The 11,859-nt window shown below is 43.7% G+C and overlaps 1 protein-coding gene across 1 annotated transcript; it reads right to left on the bottom strand.

Moving 5' to 3' along the window:
* Nucleotides 1–1,862: 1,862 nt before the first annotated feature.
* On the bottom strand, nt 1,863–3,724 carry JR316_0009537 (uncharacterized protein; the record flags this gene model as incomplete). The annotated part of the gene is made up of 5 exons (XM_047895238.1): nt 1,863–2,303; nt 2,363–2,746; nt 2,832–2,993; nt 3,058–3,545; nt 3,601–3,724. 5 exons carry the CDS (start codon nt 3,722–3,724, stop codon nt 1,863–1,865), a joined length of 1,599 nt encoding a protein of 532 aa, XP_047744957.1.
* Nucleotides 3,725–11,859: the final 8,135 nt, after the last annotated feature.

Raw genomic sequence — 11,859 nt, 5'->3', positions numbered from 1 at the left:
TGTTGTGGGAGTTATACGGAACTGGAAGGGATAGATCTAGAGATATCTGTCGGTTGGTTGGATATGTCGAAGGGTGATTATATTATGAATTATGAATCTGGAAGGGCGGACGGGTCGTTGGCAATAGGTCAAACAAAAAACTGGTCATGATCATGATCACATGCCGGGTTGGGTCGCCGCTTGCCATGATGAAGTGGCTCAAATTTTACATGTATTCACCTTTCCCATATATATATATATATTCGTGATAACTACCTGATCTACCTGTCTTTGGTTTCTTCATCTTTACGAGTCAGTCAGTAAAATGTGAGGTCTAAAATGCTAGGCCTGGTTGAATTTGACTATGGACTAACCATAGAATGTCTCCCAGGTGCCAAGTTCTCTCTTCTTGGTTCTCACATCTCTGACTCGTCGATCGCGAACCACCTCATGAGCTCCTGTCTTCTACGTACTACGTGATCAGCAGCCATTTCCATTAGTTCTACTATCACTCGAATGAAACACTCTTCTTCGTAGTCTCAATTCTCAACTTTCATCACCCTAATACTCAACACAATGATGCCCTGGTTCACGCATCAAGCCGACGACACGGTTACTTTGGCGTACAGTTGGAAAGAGTGGGGAACATATATGTGCGACCCTGTTTTGGTCATTCTTCCCATTTATTAATTGTATTAATTTTCCTAGTTTTGCAATCGGGCCCACATGAAACTAGTTGACAGACGGGACGACTGTCATCACCATAGTTGTGCATGCGGCTGGATCCAAATCCGATGAGGTGGTGGTTGTATTTCATGACAGCTGACTCCGACTTATTTCTAGATCTTGCTCCCTCACCAAGTGTCTAACATTCAAACCTTAACATGTACGAAAACTTTGCACTTCATTCACGTAGATGTCTATTTTGCAGGCCACTCATGGTTAGGCTTGTTGTTTCGGTCCGATATCTCAAGCAATTGGGTTTTTAAATAGGGGGATATATATTGTTTCATCCATGCTTATACGGACAGGCAGTCAAGGTGATCATGAATGAACATGGTGAGTTTGATCCTCAGATTGTGTTACTTGGATACTTTAATTCTTATCCCAAATCCTAGGGCCTATTAAGACCATTATCCGTGGCCTTTGTATCCCACCATACCTGATATTTGAACAACTCTGTGTTGTAAAAACTTTTTTCTGTCAGGATTTACAACGCGCATTGATCAACTCCGGATCCAGATCTGGCGATTATGGACATCATGAGTCCAGCGCTTATTGACCCCCTTTCCCAACAAGGTGTCTGCCACCCATCAGGGCTCGGCCCGATGTGTACATGGCTACATCCCTGCACTTCTACACACGTACAATGCAGAAGTATATGTCGCAAATCCACTGTCCTGTAACACCCTCACATTAACTATATAACAGGCAATTGTACATATCCATTAATCATGATGATGTCAATGCTAGCGCTGCTTCCTTTCCACATTGCGGGGTAACCATCATGATCAAGAGCACTAGCGCTAGCTTCAATGGCCGCAAGCCTTTTCATGAATCACCTCGGTCGTCTTCGCCATTGACCTCAAGCCTTTTCAATCACCTCGGTCGTCTTCGCCATTGACCTCACGACAATCGATATCACTGCACATTATCGCTCCTGCAGCACATCTTCCCTTCGTTTTGAATTTCCTGTGTTTGGAGGCCGATTACTTGTTGATTTAAATTCTGCGACGCTTCGATCATGTCCAACCAAAATTTATTGTACAAAAAATGCAAATACAAATTTAAACAGTATTATTAGCTATTGATGAGCTAGCCAGAACCTATGCGCGCATACAGAATGTTAATATCGCTTTGCTGCAATAATTGAATGGAAATTCTTACTGCATCAGTCCCGGTGAATATGTGAAGTCGTACATAACAGGGTTGTATTGTGTATCGTTCCCCGCCGGGCTTGTGATCCATGGAAGATCATAGGCATTATGATGTAAACCCTGTACGATAGGGGTGTCGTAACTGACAGTATGGATCATACGGATTCGAAACACGGGCTGCTTTCCGCGCCCGTCCTCCTGAACGTCACGCCTGTGCGCCCATAGAAGGTCAAAGATATGAATCCATGGTGTAATCTCTCGTGCTCGCCATATTGGGCGCAATACAACAAACTGCTTTTGGCCGGGTATGCGAAGAGGCACATCTGGCGACGGGGGGTAGTCCGAATCTTCACTCGACATTCCATTGAGCCCTAAGCCTTGCATTATCCCTAAGTGTGGCCTTGCCAGCGGTTCCTCTTCGCAAATCGTGATTCGACGACGGAGTTTCTATGGATGATCAACAAGATTTAAGTTTTCTATAAAGGCTTGAAGAAAGTAACACGTACATCCTTCTTTCGGTTCAACCTTCGGTGGTATTTCTGCAGCTTCGCTTTCTCTTCGTCGTTTTCCAGATAGACCTTGAAGCTTCTCTTAAGAGAACGCATCCGGGTGATGAAGTGCCTTTGAATGTCCTGGACGCTGAAATCGGTTTCGACTTTGGCAGCATAATGGCGAGCAAACACCCAACCCGCTGAATTGTTCCAGCCGCTGCTCGGATTAGTGTACAAGTCAACTTTAAAATCGTCAATATCGCAACATTCCAAAGAGTTGTCCCGTCGGTTTCTCCAGAGAGGTTCAAATGTCTCGATGTCTTCCTGCGTCGCCAACCTGGTAAACTTGTACTTGTTCGGATGGCCCAGGAGATCATCGATCTCCTGGCAAACGGCAGCCTGATGAATAGGACGTGAGTGATTATGGCGCGCGACAGCACAGAAAATGGTTGACCATGAAAATTAATCTCTTGACAGGACGAACTCTGGATTTCTTGCCTAATTTTTGGTTTAGCCCTCCTTTGCTTTGCGTAGTATCAGTGGTTAGATTTGCTTGAGAAATGCTGCTGGCATTGATTATGGACTTTAATTCGACGACTTGCTGCCTCAACTGTATCATCTCCGAATGCAGGGCGATGACATCAACCTGATCATGAAAACGCAGAAATATGAAATTAGTAAATGTATCGAACAGAGGTCAAAAGGCATACCGTAGCTTCTCCAAGACGCTGGGAATGGTGCATATGATGACGAGGATTTACATCAAGACTTGCCTCTGAGAGCCAGCCCTGAGCTCTTCTGGGAACCTCTCCGAACGACCGTTGCAGTCTTGCTCCACGCTTCTGTCTTTCGGGAGCTCGGTATCGAGGTATAGGAATACCCACATCGACACCTTGACTCTGAGAAATCCCGCCATGTGTAAGAGAAGAACCTCCTGCCGCGGCTTGAAGCTGGGCAATGTGGGCTTGATGAATCAAAGATGAATCAGTAAGGTCGAAGGTTGGCTGATCTTCCTTCACAAGATGACGGTTGTCGCAATTGCCGTCTATAGGCAGATCATGAGGGTGGTTGTACTCTGGATATTCGACTGTCATTGGGTCTACGGGCGCAAAGCTAAGGACAGTCCGGAAGCTTCCCGTGATCGTAGAAATATTGTCCTCTAGTTGGTGGCCATGCGAAGGTGGGATTGTGTTTACACCTGCCATATATTGTATTCATTTTGTTTGAACAATGGAGCATAATTACGAACGCACCAGTATAAAATGATTTGGCAGTAGTGTCGGATTGTGAAGACGAAGATGTACTGCTAGCACTGGCCGTGGAGTGATGTACTGGCCACATAAAGTCATGCTGAGAGTCTTTGAGATTGTTGTACATTGTGGGCTAATAAGGTCTGCTTCGTACAGTCATAGTTAAATATCTAGAACTTTTAGATCTGCCTTGCACTCCTTTGATGAACGGGAACCATGATCTGGATACACATTGCATGCAAGGTACGCGCACGAACAAAGGAAGGATTGACAAGGCATGTACCAAGCACCACGGCTCAGGAAAAAAATACAACGTGTTTAAGCATGTGCTAGATATCCACTGTTGCAGCATTTGCGGCTCTTTTATCAGAGGTTACATGGCGGAAATACCGTGGGGACACGGGGATTTCTCATGAGACCGGGCCAGATATTTTTTCCAACAATTTTGAATTCAGTGATTTACAGACAAAAAATTAAAGGAGACTACGAGGTTATAATTATAATATATAATGCGCAACCCGTACATGTACAATGTACAGCATTTGGCTACATCAACACAGATAGCAAATTCGATAGTACTTATTACTGTATGTGAACATGTAGTACATCTAGCTTGGAAAAATTCTAGAGGATCCGTATCCAGCAGCATGTACATGCAACACACATGCGGCCGGCTACATATACACAGAGACCAGGACCAGTTCACTCGAGTCCCATGATAACCATCAAACAAGACCATGGAATACCTATGCTGTGAACAAAGCAATAGGTAGTATATTATATATATGTCATCCTGAGTCACGATTTGGATTATAATGAGCCAGAAGTACTCATGCAGAATGTATATTATTCATTTACATGCGCCACGGCCATGAGAGTCTGTACATCGTACACATGTGTACCCGTTTCTTCGCTTTTGTTGATTAATAAGACGCAAGCCTCATGATCAACACATGGCCACCTCATTGCGCACGGTCAATCTAGTAGTATAGCTTATATTATATATTAGGGTCGGGTACATGTCTACCGCGGACGTCCGTATATATCTGATCCCTGTATGATTGATGGGGGTTCTTCTAGATCTATGGGAATTCGCGAAGACGCAACGGTGCGCCGGCCTGCGCACATTGCTTATTTCATGAAGATCTAAGAACTCGTCAGATCTAGAATCCGAGTCTGTTCGAATTCCTCCCTCCAAACAACGGCCAATATGCAGGTTGTTTTAATTTAGGTTCCGCCGCCTCCACCTACTGCCTGGCCATGGGAGGATGACCTCAATGTGTAATGAATGATTTCGAACTGCATGCACAAGTATATATATATAATTACCAGTAGTAGCACTAGATACTTAGATTTTACGAGGTGAATATGCCGCATTCTGACCTTTTTATGTTATAAGACATGTAGTTCATTCATTAGATATCTTGGAATTAACTTCAATTACATAAATTATGAACAGCGTAAAGCGTTGCCACGAATTCGATAATTCTCTAGTGGATCGTTCAAGTAATTTGATACTGGTTTTGATCATGATCAAAATAGATAAAGACAGGCATGTAGGTCTACAAAAAGACAGTGACAGGAGGAGGAACCGTCGCTCTAACTGAAGTTGAGCGGATCCTGATCAAAGGGTAATCTGCTCCTAGTGTTGATAATATTAATTGATGAACCCGGACTATTAACTAGCGGAAATGGTAGACGAACCAAGAAGATATGGAATGACTGACTCGCCAACATTGGGCGATAAATAATAATATACGTCACAGATGGCGTTAGGCAAGTGCGGTAAGAGAAGTGATGCAACAGACTGGGCGGGATGTTTTAGTACGTACAAATATTGACACAGAGAGCACCGGCTTACCATTGAATGAAGAATGTAGACAACCACACGAGAATCTTGCATTGGGAGTGATAAGTATAGAATTAAGAAGACCAAGCTGCTTAAGAGAAGCAAGACGCTGGCCCGAAAGTGAAAAATGGCAAGATACCACCTGTCGTTATATCTTTGTGGCAAGTTCCCAGATTCAGGAAGAAAAAAGTGGCTGTAGACGAATAGGACAATGTCAACAACAACCTCAGCTGTATGAAAGAACATAGTGACTTTTATTAGACTATTAGTATGATTGAGAACAAGGCGACACTGACCAATGAAGGCAAAAATCATCACAATTTGAGAAGGATGGCAAACACATAGTCCCATGTTCAGATCGGTGCATTGTGTAGCAGGGCGGCATTGAAAACAAGAGAGCATGGCAAACGACACACCGCATGCCAATATTGCAGAGACAATTGACAACAATTGTCTTACCCCAGCTGTCCACCCTCGATAAAATCGAGCCTGAGATATCAATAGGCTGGTTCGTGTAAGCCTGGAAATTAGAATGAGCTCCACAGAAACGCAATGGTGAGAAGATAGAACGAACCAGATAGAGAGAATAAAGAAAGCCCATTCGACACGGTATTGTTGAGAGGTGTGTTGCGTTTTTGCTACATAGGGTGCAGTCAATCAAAAAGGTCATAGTCAAGGGTTGGCTAGGCACACACTATAGATTATCAACCTTATACAGAGCACTGCATCTGAGAATGTAGCGGCAGTGGCGAAGAAATCATCCCACCATAAGGTGGCATAATGGGTAGCCACACGGAACAAATTGGTGGCGAATGCAACAGTGTGAACCACAATGAGTAATCTGACAGTAGCTGGAATAGATTAACCATGAGCACAGACGAAACGCCAGAAGGCAAAGTTGTGGAAAGGCATACATGGGTTGAGGTGCATGTAGTCCGAGATTTTCGTGCAGATGGGAGCGAAGATTATAATCCATGACGGGCATGATTGCGGGTAGTGACAACATGCCAAAACAATTCGGAAAATTCTTGCCACGCTATTATACGACCAACGACGACTCATTCAACGTGCAAATTCTGAGAATGTATCTGTTGATACTATGCTCTGAATTGCCAGTTGTGCAATTTTATGGCCGAAAAAGAAAACCTCAGTTGCCTTCGAATTCGCTATAAAGAGATGCAATGTAAGTTGCACAAACATCAAGCCAGAAGAATATCACACTTACTTCATGATCAAAGCAACACTAGTTCAAGGCAGTCGTCGCGAAAAGACTTGAAAGATGTAAGACCTCTCGAAATGTGGTTGCGCATCCACTTGAATCCTAGCTCATAGGTGCGGGTAGAAACGTCCGAAAACCAAAACAAAGTACTGCCTTGCAATTGGGCAGTGGTGTCTGCGCCGAATCTCTGACGAGCTTCTGGTTCCAGATATCGATATTTGAAAGGACATGGTTTAGATGTTCGCATATACGGTGTACATTAGAAATTGCCTAGAGCTTGAACTGTTAACGTCGGTGAGAACCATTTGTCCTGGAAGACAAACATGACTTACCCATTTCGCTAGCGCTGGTCCAAAGTGCCCAATGAACTGATCATGACTTCATGCGATCTATCAACGACGTGGCTAAACCTCAGATTCAGACCCATGTCCGTATTCTTCCACAGTGTAAGTTTTCAGACGGCGTGACGCTAAGCTTGGTTGGACGATATGAATACAGACGAGCTAAAACTTGGGAATTCCGGTGCCTTTCGTGATTCAAGGTTGGTCATAACAAACAAATTCACCGTACCTCTTGCAGTTCCTTGTAGCTCGCAGTTCAAGCCAGAAAGAGACCACCAAACATACACCAATGATGTCTTGAACTTGTTGGTAGATGGGGAAATGAAGTGGGAAATGAAGTGTTTGACGTCGTATTTGACGAATAATTGGATGTGCTAATTTCTGTTAAAGTCGTCAAATTGTTGGTAGATGGGGTTGTCTCGGCAATCCTAGGCCTAAAAAGATTAACGTGGTGCAAAATTGTCCCAAGAATGACAGAGATATTAAGGGTAAGGACTGAAATGGTTGCCTACAAGGAGTGATGAGAGTAAAACTCGGTTTTAAAATAGATTCCGCTCACCGAAGAATGAAGAATGTACACCAGTACACGGGGGTCATTCATTGCGCGTGACAGATACAGTATCAAACAGATAGCACTGGTAATAACCAAGATGACGTTACTGCAAAATCCCAATAAAACGACGCGCAAGCGATGGTCATTGTTTCGCAGTGCGGCCCAGCTTCTATCGAGCGAAATGGATTGTGTGTGGTAAATCAAAAAGAAGTCGATGGTGAGCTCGGCTTTAATTAATTTAGGGATTGAAATGTCACAATCACAAAATTCATTGACCAATAGGATATCTTGCTTACTAATGAAGGCGAAAATCAACAAAAGGCGAGGAGGGTAACAGACACAGAGGGGGGCACTGTCGACGCAAAGGAGAGAGATGCGGCATAGAACATACGACAGTGTACCGTATCCGGCTCCACACGCAAGTATAAACAGTGTAATGTAAATGGCTCGTTTGATCTGGGGCTGCTGGTCCTGGAGAAGGCGATTCGGTGCCATGAACAAGCTGGCGCGTGAAAACCTATTCACAAGGTACGAACACATGAGTCTCTGGTATATAGACAAGCATAGAGACATATAAATGCATCACCAGATGGAAAAGGTTGCAAACATCCATTCCATGCGGTAATAGTCAGAGATATGTCGAGTTGTATCTAGAATCGTTTAGGAAGTCTAGTCCAGAACAATCAACAACACAGTATTAGACACTTACAATAGAGGAGAAGTCTACAAAGTAAGACTATGTTTGAGGTTGCTGCAGCGCCTGCCAAATAATCATCCAACCAGATATTTGCATATCTTAACACCAGACGGGAAACCGTCGTGGCGAGGGCCACACAGTGCAGAGAAATGAGAAGAGCGAAGGCAGCTATCAATATCAGTTAAATATAAGAGAGTTGGCGAACAATGCTGGCCAGACTTACTCGGACTGATGTTCATGTTGAGCGGCTGAGTGCGCACGGTCCAGGAAAAAATGTTGGTGGAAGTATATGGGAACAAACACGTTTCAAACTTGTGACCAGCGGCCTAGTCGCACAAGCGCGGTTACGACCTTCGCTTATAATTATGTATTTGGATCCATCGCCAGCAACCTGATCATGAATCGCATTTTGAAGTTTGAGTTTATGGTTACCAGTAAGCCAGGTTCAACTTACGGAAAATACTATGCATGCTGACGAGGAAGAAAAATACTGCAGGTAAACCTGCCAGCCACATTTCCTTAGCTATTTTTCTTCGGTTGTTCCTGCCTTGGTTGAGGAAACTATGATATTGGCAGGTCCGTTATTGTCGTCGAGGAGTCAAGTTCTACCTGAATTCCCATTCGAAGATCCAGTATCGCTGACAAGGTGAATCTAGCAGTCGCTCCTGAAGAAATTGGGCATCACTGTGGCCATGCTTGTTTCACTGGACCCTAAATTATCAATGCACAATTTGATCCTGCTATGAATTTAACGCTTTTACCTCAATGAAACCAAATCCTTCAAAGCGCCGTAAACTGACACAAAAGGCCTCTACCCGGTCTCATTCATGACGCCAGGATGTACATAGCAAGATAGAGTGTGTAACTGGAGATTGTTCGAACCTGGCCATGGCCAGTAATTATAACTCGGGTAAGTTACCTAACTTACTTTCAAAATATCATGTACTGACCGTGGAGTTTACGTTCGCAACCTGCTCTCCATGGCCAAGCACAAAGTGAAATTAAGCTGTCCTGTTTAGACCTTTTGAGACGCGTCCGTGATCTTGTAAGCTTCTACCCTTATCAAGGGGTCCAAGCACATGCCGCATCGCACTTCAGACGATCTGGAAGATACATGAATAGACATTATAACTCTTGAAATATAGATCAATACCTATGTTCCAGAGAAATGGTACACCTCAGGTATTGGCCCCACATAGCTATAGGTGACCCCTAATCCCTTCTAACCTATTTTGTTGCAATTGTTGTGGATTTGACTTGCATTTCGGAGTCGTAGATTAACACGTCGATATCTTTGTTGGCGCGCCTTTCAACATGAGGGGAAATATCCTACAAGAGCCTGAAAATGTGTGCATGTGAGTGGGTCGCGTATATTTTCAAACACGGTACTGACATGCATCCCATCCACCCATCAAGTCCAAAACTATGTAGAAGAAATTCCATGATGAAAATTGAAATGAAGGCAGTCCCAAATACCCATCCATGAAGGCCCCAAACTTCAGACTATGTATTCTGTGCCACTCGACGCGCAATCTTTTTATATGGTGATCATTCGCAGCATCGTTCATAACTTCGGGGACTATTTTAAAGTACTGGGAGCAGGAGCATCATCAAGAATAAGATACAAATAGGTAGGAGGTTCGCTCACCCTGGGGGTATCACACCATGAGATGTTGGAGCTTTTAACTTCCGAAGTGGACTGGACGAGAACTTGGGATTGACTGTGCTATGCAAAATCCGTTGTTGTGGGAGTTATACGGAACTGGAAGGGATAGATCTAGAGATATCTGTCGGTTGGTTGGATATGTCGAAGGGTGATTATATTATGAATTATGAATCTGGAAGGGCGGACGGGTCGTTGGCAATAGGTCAAACAAAAAACTGGTCATGATCATGATCACATGCCGGGTTGGGTCGCCGCTTGCCATGATGAAGTGGCTCAAATTTTACATGTATTCACCTTTCCCATATATATATATATATTCGTGATAACTACCTGATCTACCTGTCTTTGGTTTCTTCATCTTTACGAGTCAGTCAGTAAAATGTGAGGTCTAAAATGCTAGGCCTGGTTGAATTTGACTATGGACTAACCATAGAATGTCTCCCAGGTGCCAAGTTCTCTCTTCTTGGTTCTCACATCTCTGACTCGTCGATCGCAAACCACCTCATGAGCTCCTGTCTTCTACGTACTACGTGATCAGCAGCCATTTCCATTAGTTCTACTATCACTCGAATGAAACACTCTTCTTCGTAGTCTCAATTCTCAACTTTCATCACCCTAATACTCAACACAATGATGCCCTGGTTCACGCATCAAGCCGACGACACGGTTACTTTGGCGTACAGTTGGAAAGAGTGGGGAACATATATGTGCGACCCTGTTTTGGTCATTCTTCCCATTTATTAATTGTATTAATTTTCCTAGTTTTGCAATCGGGCCCACATGAAACTAGTTGACAGACGGGACGACTGTCATCACCATAGTTGTGCATGCGGCTGGATCCAAATCCGATGAGGTGGTGGTTGTATTTCATGACAGCTGACTCCGACTTATTTCTAGATCTTGCTCCCTCACCAAGTGTCTAACATTCAAACCTTAACATGTACGAAAACTTTGCACTTCATTCACGTAGATGTCTATTTTGCAGGCCACTCATGGTTAGGCTTGTTGTTTCGGTCCGATATCTCAAGCAATTGGGTTTTTAAATAGGGGGATATATATTGTTTCATCCATGCTTATACGGACAGGCAGTCAAGGTGATCATGAATGAACATGGTGAGTTTGATCCTCAGATTGTGTTACTTGGATACTTTAATTCTTATCCCAAATCCTAGGGCCTATTAAGACCATTATCCGTGGCCTTTGTATCCCACCATACCTGATATTTGAACAACTCTGTGTTGTAAAAACTTTTTTCTGTCAGGATTTACAACGCGCATTGATCAACTCCGGATCCAGATCTGGCGATTATGGACATCATGAGTCCAGCGCTTATTGACCCCCTTTCCCAACAAGGTGTCTGCCACCCATCAGGGCTCGGCCCGATGTGTACATGGCTACATCCCTGCACTTCTACACACGTACAATGCAGAAGTATATGTCGCAAATCCACTGTCCTGTAACACCCTCACATTAACTATATAACAGGCAATTGTACATATCCATTAATCATGATGATGTCAATGCTAGCGCTGCTTCCTTTCCACATTGCGGGGTAACCATCATGATCAAGAGCACTAGCGCTAGCTTCAATGGCCGCAAGCCTTTTCATGAATCACCTCGGTCGTCTTCGCCATTGACCTCAAGCCTTTTCAATCACCTCGGTCGTCTTCGCCATTGACCTCACGACAATCGATATCACTGCACATTATCGCTCCTGCAGCACATCTTCCCTTCGTTTTGAATTTCCTGTGTTTGGAGGCCGATTACTTGTTGATTTAAATTCTGCGACGCTTCGATCATGTCCAACCAAAATTTATTGTACAAAAAATGCAAATACAAATTTAAACAGTATTATTAGCTATTGATGAGCTAGCCAGAACCTATGCGCGCATACAGAATGTTAATATCGCTTTGCTGCAATAATTGAATGGAAATTC

The sequence above is a fragment of the Psilocybe cubensis genome, chromosome 9 (assembly GCF_017499595.1).
Source record: "Psilocybe cubensis strain MGC-MH-2018 chromosome 9, whole genome shotgun sequence".
Classification (NCBI taxonomy): Eukaryota; Fungi; Basidiomycota; class Agaricomycetes; order Agaricales; family Agrocybaceae; genus Psilocybe; species Psilocybe cubensis.
The sequence above is the reverse complement of the archived record's forward strand: the minus strand, read 5'-3'. Positions and strand labels throughout refer to the sequence as shown.